General features: G+C 32.3%; 1 protein-coding gene across 1 annotated transcript in view; it reads right to left on the bottom strand.

The window, feature by feature from the left end:
• Positions 1-26,711, bottom strand: part of Elp4 (elongator acetyltransferase complex subunit 4) — a 245,169-nt gene that overhangs the window by 136,780 nt on the left and 81,678 nt on the right. The window contains exons 6-7 of the mRNA XM_048788542.1: positions 10,848-10,932; positions 5,603-5,791 (exon numbers count right to left, since the gene is read on the bottom strand). Of these exons, the coding sequence (XP_048644499.1) occupies positions 5,603-5,791; positions 10,848-10,932 (274 nt within the window). The remainder of the gene's footprint in view (positions 1-5,602; positions 5,792-10,847; positions 10,933-26,711) is intronic.

The raw sequence follows: 26,711 nt of genomic DNA, 5'->3' as shown, positions 1-26,711 counted from the left end.
TGCTTGCAATACTTAGAATTATTCATAAATGAAACAATATCTCAGATTTTATCTTAATATCAAAAAAGTTTTCATTCCTTTGTTATTACAGTTAAGGAAAAGATTTTTAGATTCTCATTTATATTTAAAAATTCTTTACAAGTATAGCTAATGAAGGTTTGAATAAAAATTAGCAATGATAAAAAATAAATTTTCTTTTGAAAGGAAAGATGTGAGAATAGCCTTTCCTATTTTAATTACAAATATTAGTCTTTCAATATTTATTTCCTGATAGTTTCAGGAAATATTAATCAGTAAAAATAAAATCTTGTCACAGATTATGTTAAAAAAAACACATCAGGGAAAATTTATTTTCCTTTCTCCTTGCTGATAAAATAAGACATAAAACTAAGTTTTTATTTCCCAAAAGAATAAATGTCATTGGTCAACATTTTCTACAGCTCACAACTGTCAGGCAATTGAAAATAAAACCAATTTAAAAGGCACAAAATGTTTGCATAATTTGGAGGTGGATGACAAATTTCACTAGTAATAAGCCAGCTCTGATTTATAGATCAGAAAGAAACCAGTTTCAGATACTGCTAGATGTGAAAATCAGTGTCCTTTTGTACCTACTTTAAAGTTACCACTTTTCAAAACCAAACCAAACCAAACCAAACCTCATTTAAAAGTTTCAAACAAGGAAGACATTTCTAATAGTAAACAGGGAAAAAGGCAGTAGAATGTTCAATGTAGCTGAAATATAACAACCTTTAATACAAAAATTTATACTTTAAGTATTTAAAAGTTGAAATAATATAATTAAACTACTATGTAGGAAGAGTTTGAAGAGAGGGTTTTGGTTATTTTTCTTAGATGCACCTTTCCTTTTTTAATTTTTTCAATCCACGACAACCTTCACTTGACAACAGAGTTTGAACAGTTGAGTTGTGAGAATGTGAGCAGCTGCTGTTATTATAACTAAAGGTCTGTCTATGGCTTGAGTCTGAGAGACCACATGTTCGGCTGTCCTCTCATCTTGCCATCCTCACCAATTAACTATTAACATGGAGGGCTGTACACATGCTCTTGGGGGCTCTTTAACAGGCTTCTTGGCGAGTGGCACAACTACACAGCAGGGATCTGGGAACTGAGTAATGCTGGAATATAGGGACGCCACCCGTAGTTTTGCTCCTTCTAATGACACTTTACTCCACAGTTCAGCATGTAACAAAGTCTGTTTTTAACTTAGCCATTTTCACATTCATTTTAGTACAATGTCTTTGGGCAGACACTAAAACTATATTCTAATAAGAGATTATATGAGAATAATGTTACTTCACAGGGAGAATTGTTCAAGACTATATAAACATGATTTAAGTCATTCATAGGATATTTGCCAAATAATTTTAGTGTTTTCTTAACAAATGTTTGGAGTTTATTTTTATACATGTGCTTCAAAGTATGCTTGTCATTTTACTCTGTGTTATTATGGAAAAAAATCTTTAACTCAAAGGAAATAAAAAAATTTCAAGCTTAATTGTGAGGCCAAACAAAATATTTCAAATGCAAAGTTAAAAATCATGCTTTGTTAATTCTACTTGCAAGTCTTATTATGACAATAAGTTAAAATCAGTTTTGAGTCTACGTCATTATTTTCCCTATTTTAACTTTTCCCCCTCTTTGCAATTTCCCTAACTATGTGTTCCTTGCCTACAATGAAATTAAACATGGGAAGCATGCCAAAAGTACAATAAAGGGTAACTAATCATTACTGTACAAGTCTGACAGAATGCTAATAACTAAAATAAGAACACTGATTGGTTGGTTTAGCACTCTAAGAGATGAAGATACTTTATGTATTTTTAATCTAGTGTTACTTTATTTATAGATGCTTAATTATATGACAAAATTTCCAAGGATATCAAACTACATTTCTAATTCCTGCCAGAAACTATTTTACTGTCAACATCCAAGTCCAAGCATCCAAATACCTACATATATTATTTTCCATCCTTTTACATTGCTAAAAAAGCCCCATGGGAATAGGAACTTTGTCATATTCAATACTACATTCCCATGGGTGCCTAGAATAGTGCTTGCTATCTTCATTGAATAAATGACTAAGCTAAATTACCTTTAGTCATTTCAATCACAATTGAAACTTCAATTTAGTCTCTAGAGATGGCAATGGTAATAGTGGAAAGGAAATTTACATATGATGTTAAAAGAGTTTTGTTACAACCTGGCGATAATACATCTGGATGGATATCTAACTTTATCTATGCCTTGGGGTCTGTCTCAGGCCTAATCTATGAGAAGCTGCCAGTGTTTCTCATAAAAAGAATTAGGAAACTAAAGATTTCTATTTTTTTTTATATATTGGGGATTGAACCCTTGGCCTTGTGAATGCTGATCACATGAGCTAGTCCCTTGGTTGCACTGACAGACTTTACATCTTATCATTGTAGACTGATCTCTGTTCAAATTCTCAGTTTTGGAGGTCTGTTTAAATAACATATAGTGAAGATAACATAAACTGAATGCCTACTATGTGCCAGCAGTGTCTCAGTTCCTGATATTGCTAATCTTTTGACTTTTATATTTTGTCTAAATTTTACAGAGGAAGAAGTTGAGGCTGAAAAAAAGTTAACATTTGACTAAGATCAAATAACTTATAAAAGCTCTCTGCCTCCAAAAGTACTGGCTCTTCCTATCAATGAATACTACTTTATACCTAGTATTTTTCTTAATTTTAGTACCTCTACTGAATAAGCAGCATAACATGCTAGTTAAAAGTTCAGTAACTAGGGGCAGGAAGAAAATGCTTAGGTCTAAATTCTGTCCTTTACTAGCTATGTGAGCCTGGGTAAAGATAATGAGAATACTAACTACCTGTAAGTTTGATATATCTTTGATTAGATTTCTAGTCATACTGTTTCCAGTTCTTAATCTTTTCTTAGACTGTTTTCCTTGCTAGTCTTTAAAAGTTATAAAGAGCTTTATCCCCTACTTATATGATGACTGGTTTTCTCCTAAATATTTAGATATAGAAACAAACACATGGTTAGAGACTCATATTTAAAGAGGAAGAGACTGAGTGATTGATCATGATACTAGAGATTGAATGCAGGTCTTCATGCATGCTAGGCAAGCACACTACCACTCATCTACATTACAGCCCATTTTTAAGTTTTTATTTTGAGACAGGATTTTACTATGCTTCCCAGACTACCTTGAGTTTGGGATCCTCCTGCCTCAGGCTCTTGATTAGCTGGAATTATAGGTGTCTGCAACCACTACACCAGCTATCAAGTGATATTAGGGTCAGGAGACTACATGATAGCTTTGCAAAATTATGCAGGGAAAATAGAATGAAAAATGTGGAAATATTAGAAGGTTGTACAGGTTATTTTTGTTGTTGTTGTTATTTAAAGGCACTTTCTGTTTTGGAGAACATGTCTTAATTCTTGGTCACCATGTATAATATTAAACTTATCACCAAAATCTAACCTTAGGTTATGTTACTTCCACCTCAAAGTAGTCTCTTTATTGGTACATTGAAAAGCAAAAATTAAAAAAAAATTGCTTCTAGCTACACAAGGATTTAAATATAGCTGTAAAATATCAAAATTGTTATCTTTTTTATGTTTAGACATTCAGTTTACCTTATCATGTAATCATTACTTGATCTGTGATGAAGATGGGCTGACTTGACATCACCTGATAGAATCACTGTTTCCCTTAAGCAATGGCAAAGAAATCATTGTCATAGACATTCTTAATTGGACAGGAACCTCTTTTCTCTAAGTAATAATTACCAAAGAAATAGCTTTTTAAAAGTGTTTCCTCTTCCTTTTCTCTCTCCCTCCCAGGAGTTTCTTTGTAATAAGTTTGAAAAGTTACATATATACATATATTCATTTCATAATCATTTATATATTCATTTCAGAATCATTTTTCTTTGCAATTGTGTAAAAGGAAACATATACTCATTTTTTGTCTTCTCTTGCCTGGAATGGAATAAATTTTCACCTTAATCTTTCACACAATCTAATTTGCCAAAGATTTTACAATGATAGTTTTCTTGTTAAAAATGCTGAATAATAGCAATGTAGAACAATAACTTTTCTTCCTAATGGAATGCTACATCATCAAAGGTAGTTAATAATTCAAGACAATAGAATGTAATGTGACAGAGGGGAGAGAAATTTAAGTTTTAGAATTAAGAAGATTTGAGTTTGAATACCATCTTTCCATGCATAACAGACATGTGATACTGGAGAATCAATTAACCTCAGTTTAATCTTCTTTGTAATTGACACCACAGCTATTTCTGAGGATTGTTGTGATGATTTGAGATGGTATGTGATTTATTTGTGAAGATGTTGGGGTGTGGAGTCAGGGAAAGACATTGGCAGCATCACTTACGAACTAGGTGACCTTGGGAGAACAGAGGTTAAAAACTACCTATAGGGTACACAGAACATAGGTTTAAGGTAAAGATTCAAGGACATAATGCTTGTGAAGTGCTTGGTCTGTATACTCATAGTAATAGCACAATTGGTAGTAGTAGGAATATAGCAGTATTTTCACCAGTATCTGATGAATCTGTTTTAGGTTTAATTTATTATCAAAATCGAGAAGCTTGTTATGTCTAACCAAATTATTAGTAAAGTATTAACTTCATAATACATAAAGTATTAACTTTATGTTCCTTTTTAACAAGGAACATAATGAAAGTATGGGTATAATGTCTAATAGAATTAGAAAAAGAAATTTCATACACACACATACGTTAGTTTTAAGATCATAGTAACAATGTAGGTTCAGGATATTCTGTACAAAGTCCATAAAGGAAAACACTGAATTAGTTATCCTCTCATGACTATTAGAAATAAATTCTACTGTCCAAGGAGTCAAAAGTAACTCTTTATGTCAAATTTTTCAGTTATATTATTAAAATGTTCTGTATGACTAAATGTTACATTATTATCAGAAAGTCATATGAAGAAAAGTATAAACATCTGACCGTGCCTTAACAAAACTACAGTGTAGTAGATATTTGGGATTATATAAAATTACATATTTGAGGCAAACAGAAGTTTAGTAAATAGTACTACTAATAAAAAAAGAATGAGTACATGTGAAGTACGTTAACATAAAAGTAGAATTAACTAAGGAAACCAAAAAGTGTTTGAGAACATGAACAAAAATTGTATAAAAAACTCAAACAGGAATACATTGATCCATTAGTATAAGATCAAACTATGAAACATTTAGAAGAAAACATAAAAAAAGATCTTGTAGAAGACCAAGATTGGTAAGATTGAGCAGGTGAGAGAGAAACCATAACTATTTAAAAAACTGGTAAGTTAAACCTCATTAAGACTTTAAACTTTTATCACAGCCATTGCAAACTGTAGCTAAAATGTATCAGGAATTATACATCTTGATAATGAGGTGATTACTCAACTAAAAATGGACAAAAAACTTGACAAAAAAAGCTATTCAGGTGGCAAAAAAGCACACAACATTATTCCTAGTCAAGGAAATGGAAATTAAGACCACAACATCATACCATTTCTCCACTAGTTAGGGAGGATAATTTTAAAAGTCTTACCTGGATAAGATGTGTTGGCATTGTGATGATACAGGCTGACAGAGAGGTTCTTAGAAGACCTCGGAGAACATAGAGGAACTTGGTAAGGCTGTGACTGTTGTTACAGTTTTCCGTACAGCAAACGTCATCTCCCCATAAAGGTGAACCAAGATTCTGAATTCCTATTCTTAAAATGTTTTTCTGTTTTTTCTAAAATAAATGGGAGGGAAGTAAACACATAAAGTTTTGTTAATTGATAGGATACTTCTTTTATTAGCCAGTTCTTATTTTTATTTATAACACCAGGAACACAATGTCAACAAATATGTTAAAAATTCAAGCTGTATTAGTAATAAGGTAATATAAAGGAAATCTTTTAGATTACAAGAGTATATATACAAAAAGAAAAACAGAACTAAACCAGGCATGATTGCGTAACTGTAGTTCTAGCTACTCAGGAGGGTGAGACAAGGGGAATGTTTGTATCCAGAAGTTTAAGGACAGCCTGGCAACATAGAAAAACTCTGTCTCTAAATAAGTAAACAAACAAACAAACAAACAAACAATAGAACCGATTTTAACCATTTTTGGAAAATTTAAAGAGTATGACATACTTAAGCTTTAAATTGTGTCTAAATTTTATCAGTGATTATGCTAAGAATTATGTGGGAGGCAGTTAATACGTAAGGGATCACAGGAAACAAAGAGAAAAATCTAAAATTGAATGCTTGCAAACTTGTCCTTAGTATTTAGAAAATTTGGAAATTCTATAAATATTTCAATAAATTATAAATTTCTCAATATTTCTCATTTAACTTTATCTACTGCCTGATCTTTTTTTGAAAAATGTTTAAGATGTTAAGATGTGAAACACTTTGGTTTTATATTTTACACTTGTCTCTAGGTTTTCCTCCTGAGACTGTTTGTATAATAATAAAAATTCAACATTTTCATAAAATTTTAAAGTTGAACTTTTAGAATTTGAGCCTACTGACATTAATGTCATAATAATAGTGATTGATATTTCTTGGGGAAAGAATATTTAAAAATCATTAAAGAAAACCCAGGATGATTGTCAGTAAGTGTTTGCCAATAAATGTGTTTAATAATAAATTTTACTGTTTGTGTTATTTTAACTGAACAAATGTTTTGTAAATGTTTTCCCTAGAAATCTAACAAAATTTCTGGGCAAAAGAAAGACGTGTTAACAAAACTTGGCACATGCAAATATTTGGAAAATCATTATTATAATTCGAATGGGAAAAATAATATGTTCTTTCTTAAATCCATGATTTGGAATATGTGCCACTTTAAATATAATTTATGATGAAACAGGATCCTAAAATTTATTACAAGTTGTTGTTATAAAAACAACTAATAAAATTTTTAACCAATTAGTTATTGTCCAACATAGCTTATCTATTTCTCTGATATTATAGATGAAAATTGAATTTGTGAGCTCTTTTTTCAAGTAGAATTTATTGACAAAGAAAAGTAAGGAAAATGAATGAAACACTGAAATGTTACGAGGAAAATCCAAGGGAACAATAGGTGAAATGAATAACACTGGGACTGTTTGATCCGGACTATGAAACAAAGTAGATTCCGGTCAACACATACAGTTCTCTCTCAGTATCCATGGGTGATTGGTTCTAGGGCCCCCTGTGGATACCCAAATCTGTGGATGCTCAAATCCTATATATAAAATGATGCAGTATTTGCTTAACTTACGTACACACATCCTCTTGAATACTTGAAATTATCTCTAGGTTAATTATAATATCTAATACAATGCAAAGATTAAGAAACTAAAACTGGCAATACTTTAACCTATGGTCACTATTACCTACTATTGTTGTCTCAAAATGCACTGGTTATGCTGTATTATTTGGGACTAAGGAAAAAAAAGTCTATGCATGTTCAGTATTGATGATTTCTTTTTTTCATATAATTTTAATCTACAGTAGATTGCATCTGAAGATATGTAACACAGGGTCAACTGTATAGTGTTTTAAAATTTAGTTTTCTCATATTTAAAATTCATAGAATAGATTAAAACATTGTCCTATGATGCCATAAAATTCTTCAAATATATGAAAGGATGCAGTGGCCTGGATAGATTATGAGATTTCAGAAAAAGGAGTTTCCTAAGAGCTTTAGGAAAAAAACTTCATGACACCAAGGACCTGAACTAAATTGATGCGATCAAAGCAGTTAGCCTAATTTTCTTTTCTGGATTGTGTTAAAGTTATGACAGATAACCATCTAAGACACCCTATGTTATAATCTCAATGGTCCATAAAAATTGTTCTTTTTTAAAATTTCTGTACTACTTAAATAAAGTGAAAAAATACACAAGGCATATGTTAGAAATATAAATGTACATCTGTGAAATATAATGGGACATTACTTTTCTCATTTTCTTATTACTTAGAATGTCAAAATTAAGTTAAATAGCAAAAATTAAGGCTGATTTTGTTATCTCTAAGCTTATCTAATGATAACAAGCTTAAGTTAGACTCCTAACAGGAAGAGCCATCTAGAAAAAGGGAATAAGAACCTTACCCCCACCCCACCAAATCCAGATGTTAGAGGGAAACATGAAATAAAGGGGAGCAGCATCATATTGTTTTCCTGACAGTGTTTAATAAACTAAAACTGGCGATACTTTAACCTATGGTCACCATTACCTATTATTGTTGTCTCAAAAAGCACTTGTTATAAATTTGTAACAAAAAACACTGTTAGATATGGAATCAGGAGCTACAGAAGACTTTGACAGACATACTGATGTACGCATACAGAAGGAATGAAATTCTAAGCCAAAGATAAGTGATAAGATATTTAAGTCAGTAGGTATACAGCACATCAGAACACAATTGAGCATAATATTTTAATATAAGGAATAGTTTTATTTTTAAAAGTATGATGGTAATTGCAAAAACAAAGGCCAAATACAAATCCCCTGTGTCATTTGGAATATCTCCTTTGTTGTGCCATATAATAATGGGTAACTGTGTGGTATGGTTAGATTTAATATCAAGAAACTTTTGCTGATCACTAAATTTATTCTTAAGGAAATATCTAACATATTTAATGTAATATTATAAGAAAAATCAATGTTCAAATTTCATTTTCATTATATTTCTTAGATACTTGAAAAATCACAACTTAAATAAAATTATAACAGCAATTTGTGTTTTCACTCCAAACATCTTTAGCAATTTGCTGTACTACTTATCTTACCAAGGTTAATTGTGAGGTAGCTTATAATAATTCCATCTCTAGAGTGTATTTCTCTCTGTTGTCTCCAACTATCTCAGTTTATTTGAAAATGTACTGATAGAGAAAATAAGACTTAAATTTCCTTCTAAAAAAGTCAGAACATGATTTTGGCTCAGAAATAATATTTTTTTTGAAGTATTGCTTGATAGATAAATAATGTCTTTTGAATTCATCTAAAGTTTGTGAAACAGATGAATAAACTAGGTAACTCAAAAAACAGTGTAATCTATAATAATATGGAAATTTATTAACTACATTTTAGTTCTAATAAAATTGTAAGTGAATTTTGATAACAAATATTGGTATATGTTAATTTAAAATTTTAAGCATTATTGGTATTCATCACAGAAATGTCCAACTTAAACCTATTCAATCTTGGGCTGGGGTTGTGGCTCAGATGTAGAGTGCTTGCTTAGCATGGGTGAGGCACTGGTTCAATCCTCAGCACCACATAAAAATAAAATAAAGATATTGTGTCCACCTACAACTAAAAAATGTATACTTTAAAAAAACCCTGTTCAATCTTTATGAAAGTTAATAGAACTATGGTTCAGAGAACCACACGAGTTCCAGTTTATTGTTTATTAATTTCATAAAAAATTTATTGTTTCTTGAAAATGGCATTTTTTAATACCCAAATATATAATTAAGAAAACAAAAATTTCATTCCATTCCAAGACGAGCTTGTTAAGGAGTCTTAGGAAGTATCTCTATATGTATGTATGCATGTACATAATTCCTTTTGCAATTTATTGATTTTACTTTTATATATTCCAGAAAATTTCTTGCTCTCTGATGTATCATCATCTGTAAGAGCAGCAGCTCTGCACACTGTACCATAGGAGCTGTTATGACATGCCTGTTTCCATAGTTACCACAGCAAGTGGGGAGAGGTGTCTGTCAGGGACCAATTTACCTCTCCAGACGAGCACTGGCACCAAAGGGAAGACATGGTACTCATAAATCTTAGCAAGAACCAAAAATGGAGCAACAAGGATCAAAATAAAATTGTATTAAATACTAAAGATATCACAAAAACTGACATGTGAGAAAGCACCTACAAATAAATATCTGTACTTCCCCAAATATACATAACTGTTTTTAGCCTACTATTATATCAGCAATCAAAACAAAATTTAAAAATATTATTATTTTTGGCCATAGATAAATTGTTAAATACAGCCATAAAGTTTTACAAGACATTGTAAAATCTATAAATTAGTAGCCAATGTAGCTGAGCATGCCAAAATAAGATTTTTAGCTTTTCTGTTTTCTTCAATAAAAACAATGGTGCTTTGGAAATACTTTTGCTAAAATAATGTAAATGTAATACAAATCTTTTAGTTGCATATGCAATTAAAATCACTGAGAAGAAATTTTGAAAGGCATGATATCTTGAAATAAAAATTTCCTCATTCTGTTTAACTAACCAGAACATCTTTATTAGTGGAAATTTGGAGAATATTTTTAAAATTAGTGCTACAAAGAATAGTTAAGCTATAAAATATTTTAATCCAGCAGTAAAAATGTATCTTTTATTCAATGAGACAACTCAAAGTGCAATATAAGAAGAAATAAAATCTTGAGATAATTCTTACATATAGGGTAATTCAAAATTAAGGCCTGAATGACAGAAACATGAAAAATTTAGATAGAAAAGTACAGATCCTGTAGATTTTAAAGTAATTTTCAAATGTAGCTAATTATTAACCCCAGAAGCTATAAACAGATATTTGAAAATAATTAGTGTTGACAATGTGTGTGTATATCTTATTTGCATCCACTGAGAATTTAGCTAAAACTCTAAATACACATTAACAGACAAACTAAGGCTGTCTGTCTCTGCTTATTTACATTCTTTGTGCTTGAAAACAGATTGTTTGCTGTTGTTTCTTTTCTAAGACCTTCTAGGTGCAAACCTGAAGATTTTGAAAACAACATTAGATACATGAATATAAAAGGTTTTGAAAGTATTCAATACCTGGGGATTGGATTCATCAAATCCTTCCTCATAAATGGTGTTCTGGATGAACTGAAGCAGCTTTGTGTAGCCATGAATCAAAGAACTGTTGGTAAGAAGCAGGTCAAATACATAAATGGGCTTTTTAATAGGAACTAAAAAAATCAACACTAAAACATTCAGTAAATAATTAATATATTTATATTCATTAGATAACTTAAAAATAAATAAAATGTGTCAAATTAGTATTAAATAATCCTAAAATATAAATCAATACATAATATTAAGTTGCTCAGTGTTTTTGACATCATGGGAAGATAAAAATCTGTGGAGACTGAGATGACTTAATTATGTCAGGCTTAGTTACCTCCAAGAAAATTAATGATTTAATGAAGCAACCTAAAAGATGAAGCCACTATAGCTTTTCAGGAGTAATCATACATAATTAACACATAGATAATGAACTGCTATGCCAAGTACACCTGAATCAATGTTCTGATCACCTGAGCTCATCTTCCATCAAAGTTTTAATTTTCTTAGAATAAACTGCTGAAATAATAGTAATTTAAAAACTTGATATTTTTAAAACCACATTAAGACGAGTATAATTTCTTCTAAATTTATTGTTTATCCACTTTCTTTGTTAAAAGAAGACAAAATTGTGTAAATTTAAGAACATAAATTATTTCCCCCATGAAAATTGCATTAATATTACCATTTAAAAATATTTTACAAATACTATAAAATATCTCAAAGAAAATTTAGTACGAATGAGCAAAATCTGCTTCACACTAACTGAAGATAAGGTTCTGTCTAATGGACAACCTATGTGTTCTGGCTAAACATCAAATGTCATGACAATGAGAATGTGCTTGGAACATAGCTATTCATAGACTCTGGTATGTACAGTACTATAAAAACTGTGCATGACCTTAAAAACACAAAATTGTTTGCTTTACTGAAATCCTATATATATCAATCACATAAGCAGAAAAAAATGCCCTAAAGAAAGAATGAAATATAATTTGAAGTATGCATTCAACAGTAAAGAATATTAAAAGTTAGGATATATTCCAGACTGCTTAGTGTGAAAAATCAGTGGTAGGTGGCTCAACAGAAATATATGTACATCTCTGTAAATAAGTTATTGATCAGCCACAGCTAACTTAAAGGTATCTTAAGAAACAAAAAAGAAAACCAAGTGAACAGAATTCTCTTCTGTGTAAAACAAATATGGCTTCAGATAATGAGGGATTTGATATTACAGTTATTTCTCCATTTTCAGTGAAAATACAGCAGAATACATGAACATATTTTTTGACTTTCATGAGTGAGGAAATATTTTTATAAATAATATTCTGCAAGGGCAATTTTTTGACTAGTTCATATCTTAACACACATTTGTTTTGGCTAGTTCAAGTTTTAGAACACAAATGCTACTGCTTGAATCCGCTATATTCAATTGCTATCTGGGTCAATTAACTTTGCACAGAGGGTAAAAATCTGCCCAAAGTCCCAGATTGTGAAATGAATTGCAGCCAACCACTTGATGAATGTCACTGTGGGTTAAAGGAGGCGCATAAACCCAATGTCTCCTGATCCACCAATAATACATCTGTCCAATGATAATGATGATAATATGAGATCCTATAATATTTGTCTTTCTGTGCTTGGCTTATTTCACTTAGTATAAGGTCCTCCAGTTTCATTCAGTTTGTCGCAAATAATAGAATTTCCTTCTTTTCAAAGGTTAAATAGTATTCCATTATGTGTTTTGTATGTATATACATACCACATTTTCTTCGTTCATCTGTTGATGAACACTTAGGTTGATTTCATATCGTGGCTATTGTGAATAATGCAGCAGTGAACATGGGAGTACATGTATCCCCCTCAACCTACTAATTTAATTTCCTTTAGATAGAAACCCAGAAGTGGGATTGTTAGATACATAGTTCTATTCTTAAATTTTGAGGAACCTCATACTGGTTTCTGTAGCAGATATATTAATTTATCTTCCCTCCAATGGCTTACAAGAATTCCCTTTTCTTCATATTCTAGCCAATATCTATCTTCTATCTTTTTGAAAATAGCCATTTTAACAGGGGTAAAGTGATATCTCATTGTGATTTTAATTTGCATTTTCTTCATGATTAATGATGTGCATCATTTTTTCATGAACTTACTGTCCATTTGTATGTCTTCTTTTGAGAAATGTCTATTTTATTCATTTGCTCATTTATTGAGTTGTTTGAGTTCCTAATATATTTTGGGTTTTAACCTCTTATCAGACATATTTTCTCCCATCCATAAGACTATATCTTCACTCTGCTGATTGTTTCATTTACTGTGGAAAATAGGGAGGTTCTTTCACGTGAGAACAAAAATGAAGACATAAAGATAATACATCTTAATTGCTTTCCTTATTTAGCATTGACACAAAACAATCAAATTGTCAACAATTCTTTGAACTTATAAATAATAAATTTCTGCAACTAATTAGAGTTTAAGGAAAATAAATACTTTGATAAAATAAAAGAGAAGTTATACTCCATGTATGTATACTATGTCAAAATACACTCTATTGTCATGTAAATTTAAAAAGAACAAATTAAAAAAAAGAATTTTGGGGACCTTTTCTTCAGAAAATCTGATTTCAAAGTATTAAATAAACTGAGAATTCTTTAACAAAAAAGGGAAAAGTCAATACATTTAGGTATATTAATTGGGAATATTAATTTTTAATTTTTAGATACATAGTATTTAATCATTTAAAACTAAAATCATTTACATGATTTGGTATGAAAATACTAAGTACTCTTAATCACCACCTATTCTTGCATTTATACTTACAATAATATTTTTTTTAGAAAATAAATATCTTCTATTTTCATCTAATATTTTGGCTTTCTTATTAAAATTATTTAATTTTAAAACATTTGTGTGTGTGTGTGTTAATTAGTCTAGCAAAAGAAATTGGCAAGAGGGAAACTTGTTTACAAATATGACACTAGCTGATTTTTAATGTTTCCAAATATTTAACAAAGTTTAGGTTAATCTAAGTTTTTCAAACCTGCTGTAAGGCAGTACATTTTTAATTGTGTATACTATATTACCTGATTTCAAGTAATTTTAACTTTTATGTTATAATTTGAGATTGTACAATCTATCTTTAAAATTATCACACTACAAAGAATATAAAAATAATAACTAGAAGTCTAATTTTTACCTTTAAAATATCAGGCAGTTGAAANCAGCACTAAAAAATGACAAAATCATGGAATTTGCAGGGAAATGGATGGCACTAGAGCAGATTATGCTTAGTGAAGCTAGCCAATCCCTAAAAAACAAATACCAAATGTCTTCTTTGATATAATGAGAGCAACTAAGAACAGAGCAAGGAAGAAGAGCAGGAAGAAAAGATTAACATTAAACAGAGACATGAGGTGGGAGGGAAAGGGAGAGAAAAGGGAAATTGCATGGTAATGGAGGGAGACCCTCATTGTTATACAAAATTACATATAAGAGGTTGTGAGGGGAATGGGAAAATAAACAAGGAGAGAAATGAATTACAGTAGATGGGGTAGAGAGAGAAGATGGGAGGGGGGATAGTTGAGGATAGGAAAGGTAGCAGAATACAACAGTTACTAATAGGGCATTATGTAAAAATGTGGATGTGTAACCGATGTGATTCTGCAATGTGTATTTGGGATAAAATTGGGAGTTCATAACCAATTTGAATCTAATGCATGAAATATGATATGTCAAGAGCTTTGTAATGTTTTGAACAACCAATAAAAAAAATTAAAAAAAAAAATCTGGGTTACTAGTCCTACCTGTGCCAATAAACACAGCTAATTGTGTGACATGAGGCAGATTCTTTAAATTTTCTACTCTGGTCTTCTAAATTTTTCCAGTTATAAAGTTAAGTCAAGTAAATGATCTCTGTTGTCTATTCTGACTTTAAAATTATATGATCCAAGAATGATGTTTCTCATTAAAATCATTTGTTGCTGGGTTTTTAAAAATAAGAACTTCTGATTTGAATATTTAACTACTATATCATTTCTAATTAGGATTAATTTAAAATAAAGATGAATAATTTTTACTTTATTATGAAAATAAATGAGAAATATTATTTGTATCACCAGAATTCTAGTTGCATGTATATTTCAAGAATTCATCTATGTACAGCAAATAGTGAGATATACTTGTAAGGTAGTAGGCACAATATCCAGCGTCTCAACTAACTGTATAAAATAGTTTGCTGAGCTAACGATATATTAGCATATAATTTTCATGTGACTATAGATAGTGAAGTCTGTTCACAAGTAATTTTCAAGTTAAAAATTTTCATTACTATTACCCTGAAGGCTATCATTTACTCTGATTTTTCTTCTTTAATGATATTTACCTAACATCAAGTTAGATTCTCTTTACTAAGGAAGCTCAACTTAAGAGAAGGATATGGAGAATCTAAGAATGTATGTACAGGCATAAAGGAGAACAATGACTAGCAGAGAGAGACATCTGAACCAAAACTGATAAATATTTTTAAAAAATGAGGATATATAAACTACATGTTTAGGCTAATAAATCCACTGTCTGACCAGGAGAAGCAATGATCCTTCAAGAAAAATAATTCAGCTTGTATTATTCTGACTTACTTTCATTACTAATGTAAATTAGTCATTAGCTTATGTCTCTTACAACTCCTCTTACTGCTGTTTTTTAAGGCTATTACAAATCTTTCTAATTCTCTAACCTTTCAGTTTCTTGAATTCTCTTCCAATAATGTTGACTCCATTCTAAGCTAATTACTCCCATTGTTATACCTTAGACTGTGTCATTATCAATAACTGCTATCCCTCTGTAATCAGGAATTCATGCATTCTCCTTTCTATTACTACCACTTTCAATTTCTACCTAGTACCCTTATGAAATCATTTGCCTCTGCTTATCTTTATATCATTATCTACCACATTTTTTGTTCTTTTTGGTGGTACCGGGGATTGAACCCAGGGCCTCATGCATGGTAGGCAAGCGTTCTACAACTGAGCTATGTTCACAGCCCTACTCACCTCTCTTGATATACTCTTATAAGTGATTAGCAGTTTTGATTCATAGTCACTTTTTGTCTTCCTTCCTTGCCCTTGTTTTGTCATTCTTTTTTTTCTTTTCTTTCTTTTTATTGGTTGTTCAAAACATTACAAAGCTCTTGACATATCATATTTCATACATTAGATTCAAGTGGGTTATGAACTCCCATTTTTACCCCAATTACAGATTGCAGAATCACATCGGTTACACATCCACATTGCTTTGTGATTCTTGCTTAGTAAAACTACTATTCTGATTTGTCCAACTTTCTATCCATGTCACATCTGCCTCAGTGATGCTAAAAATGGTCAGAAAAGGGCCCACTCAGTGGATGAATATGACTTTATTAATTCATGACCAAAAAATTCAACAGGCTCAAGGCTGCATGGCAGTCTCACTGTACATACTTTGAGTCTCCTAGATGACAGTCCCATTCTTTCTTCGTTTTCATTTAAACCTCCAATATCTTTTCCTGCATCTTTATTCTCAGCTTCTGAGCATTTACTGAGAAAACAGAAACAAGAGACACCCACTACTGTATTCTTACCTGCTGTAGTTTGGATATTTATGCTTCCCAAAATTCCCATTGATCCTAATCTTTAATGTATTAAGAGGCAGAGCCTTTAGGCGGTGATTAGGTCACTTCAGGAGTGGGATTAGTACCCTTAAAAATGAGATCAAAGGGAGCTTGTTTGCCCCTTTTGCTACATGAGTTGATAGCAATATCTGTGAAGGAAGCAGGCCCTCACCAAAACTTGACCTCTTTGGCACTCTTGACTTAGACTTCCAAGCCTCCAGAATTGTGAAAAATAAATTTCTGTTATTTATAAACTATCTAGTTCAGGGTATTTTATTGGAGCAGCCCAAAGGGACTAAGATATTATCCATCAGCCTGTGCACTCATACACGTTGTTTTCTCACATGCTGCCATACATGAAATATCTAAACACCTATAACTAAGCCATAGGATGTCACTCCAGTAGTTCTCCCTTCTCTCTCCTATGTTAATAACTTTTCCCTTCTATTGAATATTTCCTATAAATATATAAACATACTGTTATCTCTTTCAAAAATTAAAAAACAGCCAAGGTGCCATGGCGCATGCCTGTAATCCCAGAGGCTCTGAAGGGTGAAATAGGAAGACGGCGAGTTCAAAGCCAGCCTCAGCAAAAGTGAGACCCTGTCTCTAAATAAAATACAAAATAGGTCTAGGGATGTGGCTCAGGGGTCGAGTACCCTTGAATTCAATCCCTGGTACCAATAAATAAATAAATAAACAAACAAATAAATAAATAAATAAATGATCTCAACCCTTATTCATCACCAGAGAATCTATACTGGAGAAAAACCATATGAGTGTGATGAATGTGGGAAAACTTTCTGTGGGAACTTCAGTCTGAACTAAGCACCAGAAAATACACACCAAAGTTAAGTGTCATCAGTGATGTATGTGGTGAAGATATTCCAGAGGCCTTTTGTTGCATCATAAGTTACCATCAAAAGAAGAATATGATAAAAAGTTAATGCATTAATTTTCATTTTAGCTTTTGGAATATTGAAGAAATGAAAAGTCACCGAAAGTGACTCCAGCAGCATAATATCTAAGACTGAAAAATCACATCTACTCTGACAGTGTTGTTTACAACCCTAAGGTAAAGCCATTTAAAAATCTTACTCCAAGCCACGTGCAGTTGCTCATGCCTGTAATCCCAGTAGCTCTGAGGCAGGAGGATTGTGAGTTCAAAGCCTGCCTTAGCAACTGAGTGAGACCCTGCTAAATAAAATATAAAAAGGGTTGGGGATGTGGTTCAGTGGTTAAGCACCCCTAAGTTCAGTCCCCAGTACCCAAAAAATAAATAAAAATCATATTCCATAGAGAAAGGGGGGAGGATCAGAGAGGAAGAGGAGTTGGGAAAGGTGAAGTGCTGGGGATTGCAATGGAGCAAATTATGTTATTTGCATTATAAACATGTCAAAATGAACCCACTATTATGTATAACTGTAACATGAATAAAAAGGGGAAATCATATTCCATAAATTAGTAAGAATGAACTTTAGTAATTCAAATAATATATTTGTTTCTCTATGCACAAAAAATAAATAAATAAATAAATAAAATAAAACACCTCCTCATCCCAGTTTCTCTGCTACCTATTACTCTATTTGTCTGCACCCAAACACCTTGACTTTCCCAGTGTTTGGTGTCCTCAGTCAATCCTCTCCTTACATTTTCATTTAAACACATTCCAGCTAGGATTTCACCACCATCATCCCATTAAGACTACTTTTATTGTGGTAACCAATGATCTCCACTAACTAATCTCATAGGTATATAATTTTGTAAGTTTAACAATTTTAAGACAGAACTCAGATAACATATAATTCACCCACTTAAGAATGTACAATTTGTTGGTTTCAGTATACCAACAGAATTATGCAACTACAATTTTAGAATATTTTCATCCATTCAAAAGGAATCTCAAATTCATTAGTATCACCTTTCCCCAATTATCCCAGCTTCCCCAGGCCCTATCTGTCTCTATCTACTGGCATATTCTATACTTTCATGTAAATGAAATTATGCAAAATGTTGTCTTATGAGCTATGGTTTGAATGCCTATCTTCTCCAAAACTAATGTTAAAATTTAATTGCCACTAACAGTAATAAGAGATGAAATCTTTAAGAGATGATTATGCCATTAGGGCTCCATTCTCATGGGTGGGATTGGTGCCAGAACAAAAAGGATGAATTTAGTCCTCTCTTTGCATGGCTCTTCTGCAGTTCTGCTTTGTGAAAAACAGCATTCCTCCCCTCAGGAGGAATGCTTTTCAAAGCTCCATCTTGGAAGCAGAAACTTACTTTAACAGACACAATACCTGATGACACCTTTATCTTGCACTGCCCAGCTTCCAGAACCATGAGAAATACATTTCTATTGTATATGTTACCAAGTGTATGGTATTCTATTATAATTGCAAAAACAGACTAAGAAAACTAGCTTCTGTTATTTACCATGTTTAAAGATTCATCTTTGTTGCAACATATATGGGTTCTTTGTTCCTTTTTATGGTGGTGTAGTGGTCTATTGTATGGGCTTATAATACTTTGTTTATCCATGCTTCAGTTGATTGGCATTTGGGTTATTTCTACTTCTGGGTTACTATGAATAATGCTATGAGTATTTTGTACAGGTATTGCTTGAGGACATACTTCCTCTGGACATGTATCTAGGAGAGGAACTGCTAAGTCAAATGAAAACTCAATATTTAAGTTTTTGGGAATATGAGAGACTATTTTTTGAAGACACTATGTTAACATTCACATTAGTATAACAGAATTTTGATTTTTCTACATCCTTATCAACACTTGTTATTATCTGACTTTTGTTTTTATTTATTTATTTTTTTCTGCCTGATTTTTGATTGTAGTTTTCCTAACATGGTGGTGAAATGATATCATCTCATTGTGTTTTTACAGTTTGTTTTTATTTTGGCTTGGTGTATCTTTATTTGTTATTTTACTTTGAATATCCCTTTATATTCAAAATTCAAAATGCATGTTTGGGGTTTATTAGTTGTTATTAAAATACAGATAGATTTGTTAAAAAATATTTTTTTAGTTGTTGATAGACCTTTATTTTATTCATTTATTTATACATGGTGCTGAAAATCGAACCCAGGGCCTCACACACATCAGGCAAGCGCTCTACCACTGAGCCACAATCCCAGCCCCATAAAATACAGATAGATTTTTAATGTGATATTTTTTCTTTTTAATTAAGGTAAGAACACATAACATGAATATATTCTATCTCAATGATTTCTAAGTGTATAGTTCAGTAGTGTTAAGTATATTCACATTGTTGTAAAGTAGACCTTCAGAACTTTTTCATACTGAGAAACTGAAACTCTATATCCATTGAAAGACGACTCCCTGGGAGGGGGGCATAGTAGAGGATAGGAAAGGTAGCAGAATACAACAGTTACTAATATGGCATTATGTAAAAATGTGGATGTGTAACTGATGTGATTCTGCAGTCTCTATACGGGGTAAAAATGGGAGTTCATAACCCACTTGAATCTAAAGTATGAAATATGATATGTCAAGAGCTATGTAATAAAAAAAAAAGAAAAATGACTCCCTACTTCCCCCTCCCTGCAACTCCTCATAACTGCCATTTTACTTTCTATTTCTATGAATTTAACTACTTTAGATATCCTATATGAGTAGAATTATACAGAACTTGTCTTTTTGTTACTGGTTTATTTCACTTAGGATAATGTTCTCAAGGATGATCCATATTGTAGCATATTACCTTCCTTTTCAAAGCTGAATAACATTCCATTGTATGTATATATGTTCATGAGTATATCCAATTTTGTTTACCCATTAATCAGCTGGGTACACTTTTGGGTTGCTTCCTCTTGGCTAGTGTGAATAATGCTGCTATGAAGATTATTATTCTACACATGACTGTGTAAATAACTCTTTATGGCCCTTCTTTTAATTCTTTGATATATATACATATCCAGAATTATTACTGGTGGGTCATATGATAAATCTGTTCTTAACTTTTCTGAGGAACTGCCACACTGTTTTCCATAGCAGTTGGCTCTTTTACAATCCATCAACGGTGTACAAGAGTTCCAAGTTTTCTACATCCTCACCTAAACTTGTGATTTTCTGTTTTTATTGTTGTTGTTGTTTCTAGAAGACAATCATCATGATGTAGTGGTGAGATAATATTTCAAAGTTTGACTTGTGTTTCTTTAATGACTATTGTTCTGGAGCAGCTGAGCATCTTTTCCTATGCTTTTTGGCCATCTATATATTATCTCTGGAGAGATGTTTATACAAATATTTTGACTACCTTTTAATCAGTTTGTCGTGTGTGTGTGTGTGTGTGTGTGTGGTTGAGTTGTAGAAGTTATTTATATTTTTTTGAGTATAATCTTCTGTGTATGTATATTCTCCCATTCCTTTTCACTCTGTTGAGTATGTCCTCTGATGCACATAAGCTTAAATTGTCACGTAGTTTTATTTGTCTATTTTTGCGTTAGTTCCCTGTGCTTTTGGTGTCATATCCAAGAAAAATTATAAAATCCAATGTCATAATGTCATAAAGATTTTCCTTTATGTTTTCTTTCAGTATTCTAATAGTTTTGAGTCTTATGTTTAGGTCTTCAATCCATTTTGAGTTAATTTTTTGATATTACTTAAGATAATAATCCATTGTCCTTCTTTTGCATCCTGTTTTTTTCAGCTGTTTGTTGAAGACTGTCCTTTCCCTTTGAGTGAAATGGGGAACCCTTATTAAAGATTATTTGACCATACATGTATTTGACCATTCTTGGTTCTCTATTTTATTCCATTGGTTTGGATGTCTATGTCTGTCTTTATCTCATACTATTTTTATTTAAAATAGGATTTTATCCCACACTATTTATACCATACTGTTTTAATTACTGTATCTGTGTAATGTATTTTGAAATCAGGAAATATGAGGCCTTCAACATTTTTTTCCTCAAGATTATATTGGCTATTGAGGGTCCCTTGAGATTTAGTCCCTGTATGATTTTAAATAAACAAGTTAAACCTGTTGTGTCTATTTTTCTCCTTTTAAAATTGGGATAATATTACTAACTTCATAGAATTTTTATAAGAACTAAATGAAATAACAAATATAATATGTTAAGAATAAGTGACAGAAAGTCAGTGCTTAATAATTATTAACTATTATCACCTCCCCCACCCCTGCCCCATGATAAATATAACATGATAATGCTCCAATTGTAGGATGGATGGAGGTAAGAATGAATGACTAGATGAACAAGGTATGTATTGAAGAGGTAAGAAGGCATGGAATTAATACAACGTTGTCACCTACAATTACCCAGTGAGTGGCCAGGATATCTGTGATTGAGTCCTTTAATCCACTTGCAGAAGTGAGTTAAGTTAGGTTGGGAGGGACAGGGAATATGGCGACTGCTCATTCAGGGGCCTATATCTAAGGAGAATTGATAATTCAAATATATTTTTCTTTCTTATTTTTTTAGGGAGGTGGGTACTGGGGGTTGAACCCAGGGACACTCAACCACTGAGTCACATCCCCAACCCTATCTTGTATTTTATTTAGAGACAGGGTCTCACTGAATTGCTTAGCCCATGACTTTTGATGAGACTGGCTTTGAACTCATAATCCTCCTGCCTCATTCTCCTGAGCTGCTGGGATTACAGGCATGTGCCAATGTGCCAGAAATAATAACAATGATTGTTTCCCAAATTTACTAAGCCTTTAAAACTGTGCCAGCCATTGTGTGCTAACTGCTATGTTTTCATTATGAAATAAAAAGGGCCTCTACCTATGAAGTAATTTCCATTAGCACCCCAATTTTACAGCCTAAGAAACAAGGGTCCAGAGAGGTGAAGCAACGCGTACAGCTAGTATTCAACAGACTGTCTAATGAAAAAGCCTTCATGTTTAACTATACTGTTTTTAAAAAAGGTTTAAAAAAAAAAGCAAAGCAAAAAGTCACCCAGAAGGCTAACATGCAGACATAATTACTATTAGACTACTGATTCATATCCATAAAGACCACTTTCTACAGTATATGTCATGCATTATATTTTAAATTTTGTTTAATGATCTATTTTTTAAATCTCTTCATTGGCATGCAAGGTAATATACTCTTTGGATGCATTTGTTGATTTGATTATGATGAATAGGAGACTGTTTACAGATTTTCAATGTGACACACATAGCTATGATTATGATTATCATTCTTTCTTTCTTTTTTTTTTTTTTTGTGGTGCTAGAAATTGAATCCAGGGCCTCACACAGGCTAGGCAAGTGCTCTACCATCTAGCTATAACCCCAGCCCTTTAAAAATTTTCAGTCAGGATCTCACTAAATTGCTTAGGCTGGCCTCATACTTCTGATCCTTCTGCCTCAGTCTCTAAAGTTGCTGGAATTACAGTTGTGTGCCACCATGCCTGGCTAATAATCATTATTATATATACATGTTTGTTATTTTATTATTTCTTTATAAATTCCCAGGAATTGTATGATGAAATAAAGATAATGTATGCCATAACTTGATACCCTTTCCTGGAGTGTTTTAATAACCTACACTCCTATAACTAATATGAGTGATTGTTTTTCCACATCATCTCTAACACAGGACATTTCTATTTTAAATGCCTGACAGTTGAAAATACTCTCTTTGGTTCAGATTTACATTTCTTTGATGTAGTAAGGTTTTCTGGCTACTACTTTTGTATGTTGTTTTGAGAACATACTTTTTGTAGTCCCATTTGTCTATTTTTTTATTGATTTAAAAAGTTTTTATATATGACAGCAGAATGCATTACAATTTATAGTACACATATAGAGCATAATTTTTCATATCTCTGGTTGTATATAAAGTATATTCACATCAATTCATGTCTTCATACATGTACTTTGGATGATGTTTATCACATCCCACCATCATTTCTAAGCCCCTGTCCTCTCCTTTCCCCTCCCATCCCTCTGCCCTATCTGGAGTTCGTTTATTCCTCCCATGCTCTCCCCTCCCTACTCCACTATGAATCAGCCTCCTTATATCAGAGAAAACATTCGGCATTTGACCATTTGTCTATTTTTGCTTTTATAACCTATGTTTTCCTCGACTATTCTCCACAATTATTGAAAACTGTTTCTCTGTTAAGTACTATTCTTAGCACACTAGTTACGACATTTAGTTCTTAGAAAAGTTGATAATTTTGCTCATTTTGTTTTGGGTATGAAGTTTTACTTACCAATTTAATGATGGTCTGAATTCACTGAATTATATAAATATTTTTATAATTTTTAAAAATTCTGAAACAGCGAGGATGTGGGGAAAAGGGTACACTTGTACATTGCTGGTGGGACTGCAAATTGGTGTGGACAATTTGGAAAGCAGTATGGAGATTCCTGGGAAAGCTGGGAATGGAACCACCATTTGACCCAGCTACGGCCCTTCTCGGACTATTCCCTGAGGACCTTAAGAGAGCGTGCTATAGGGATACTGCCACATCAATGATCATAGCAGCACAATTCACAATAGCTAGACTGTGGAACCAACCCAGATGCCTTTCAATAGATGAATGGATAAAAAAAAAATGTGGCATTTATAAACAATGGAGTATTACTCAGCACTAAAAAATGACAAAATCATGGAATTTGCAAGGAAATGGATGGCATTAGAGCAGATTATGCTAAGTGAAGCTAGCCAATCCTTNGAGCTTTGTAATGTTTTGAACAACCAATAAAAAATTAAAAAAAAAGAAAGACACTAGGAAATAAAAAAAATAAAGTATTGAATGGGCAAAAAAAAAAAAAAAACCAACAACAACAAGAGAAACAATAAGGGAGGTAAATAGGGAGCCTACATCCTGGGAACAAATTTTTACTCCTCTTCAGATAGAGCCCTAATATCCAGAGTATACAAAGAACTCAAAAAATTAAGCAATAAGAAAACAAATAACCGAATCAACAAATGGGCCAAGGACCTGAACAGACACTTCCCAGGGGAGGACATACAATCAATCAACAAGTACACGGAAAAAATGCTCACCATCTCTAGCAGTCAGAGAAATGCAAATTAAAACCACCCTAAGATACCATCTCACTCCAGTAAGAATGGTAGCCATTATGAAGTCAAACAACAACAAGTACTGGTGAGGATGTGGGGAAAAGGTACACTTGTACATTGCTGGTGGGACTGCAAATTGGTGTGGCCAATTTGGAAAGCAGTATGGAGATTCCTTGGAAAGCTGGGAATGGAACCACCATTTGACCCAGATATTCCCCTTCTCGGACTATTCCCAAAAGACCTTAAAAGAACGTACTATAGGCATACAGCTACATCGATGTTCATAGCAGCACAATTCACAATAGCTAGACTGTGGAACCAACAACCTAGATGCCCTTCAATAGATGAATGGATAAAAAAAATGTGGCACTTATACACAATGGAGTATTACTCAGCACTAAAAAATGACAAAATCATGGCATTTGCAGGGAAATGGATGGCATTAGAGCAGACTATGCTAAGTGAAGCTAGCCAATCCCTAAAAAACAAATGCTGAATGTTTTCTTTGATATAAGGAGGGCAACTAAGAACAGAGCAGGGAAGAGCATGAGAAGAAGATTACCATTAAAGAGGGATGGGAGGTGGGAGGGAAAGAGAGAGAGAAGGGAAATTGCATGGAAATGAAAGGAGACCATCATCATTATACAAAATTACATATAAGAGGAAGTGAGGGGAAAGGGGAAAAAAACAAGGGAGAGAAATGAATTACAGTAGATGGGGTAGACAGAGAAGATGGGAGGGGAGGGGAGGGGAGGGGGGATAGTAGAGGATAGGAAAGGCAGCAGAATACAACAGACACTAGTATGGCAGTATGTAAAAACGTGGATGTATAACCGATGTGATTCTGCAATCTGTATAATGGGGTAAAACCCTCTTGAATCAAATGTATGAAATATGATATGTCAAGAGCTTTGTAATGTTTTGGACAACTAATAATAATTAAAAAAGACAAAAAAAAATTCTGAAACAATCTCAAATTTAAAGAAGATATAGAACAAGTATAGGAGAAAGAACTTTTATTCCTATTCCACTTGCAAGTAAGCTGTTGACATGATGACCTATCACTTCTAAATTATTTAGGGTGTGATTCCTAAAAACAAGGACATTCTTCCACAAGCCATAATAAGCCTGTTGACTTAACCTATTGTTATAATTAGAAAATTGATACTAACACCTAATCCTCAGACTTCATTCAAGACTTCATTCAAATTTAAACATTTACTCTAACCATATCATCCTATGTAGCAAAAGCACTCAGTTCAGAATCATGTGCTGCATTCCGCTGTCACATCTCTTCAGTCTTTCTTCAGTCTGAATGTTCCTTCAATTTACCTTGACTTTAATGAGTTTGACACTTTTACGTCTGCATCAAAATTCAGGCTAGGTTATTTCTCATATTAGATTTAAATTATGCATTTTTGGTAATAATATTAAAAAATATTGCTGACTTTTTTCTCATGACATATGAGTCAGGTGATAAATGATTTTCATTTACTCCATTATTAGCGATGTTAACTTAAGGTTATATCTGCTAGGATTCACTATATATTTTTTTCCCCTTTGTAGTTAATACATATTTTATGGGGAGATATTTTGAGGCTATTTAAATATCTTCTTCCATAGCAAACTTTCAATTACTTCATTTATTTATATCAATATGTACTTATAACTTCCTATGTTATGAAATGAGATGTAATTTATTATTATCATTATTGTGAAGCTTGAATTTTCTGCAGTTTGGCCAGCAAGAGTGCCTTTGAACTACCTTCTATGTCCTTTTCCTTGCTGTATGAATCTTTAAGCACTTATTCTAAACATAAAAAGATGCCCTACCCCTCTATATGATAGTCATTATTACCCTAAGTAAATGTATGAAGACATGAAGGATGCGACTCTACTTTGTGTACAACCAGAGATATGAAAAATTGTACTCTATATGTGTAATATGAATTGTAATGCATTCTGTTGTCACATATAACAAAATTAATAAAAAAAGAAAGTAGTTCAAACAGGATACAGCATATTGACATATTTTAGACTGGAGGAAAGAACCTAATATCCCCTAAAAGAAGGTAAAGAAAGAATGAATATTTTCAGTTAGGATGAGTGCATGTGCGTATATAGTGGAAACTGCAGATTTATAATTTAAAAAACATGATAATGCTT

This window comes from Marmota marmota, unplaced genomic scaffold, assembly GCF_001458135.2.
Source record: "Marmota marmota marmota unplaced genomic scaffold, marMar, whole genome shotgun sequence".
NCBI lineage: Eukaryota > Metazoa > Chordata > Mammalia > Rodentia > Sciuridae > Marmota > Marmota marmota.
This window is presented reverse-complemented; position numbering and strand designations above follow the sequence as displayed.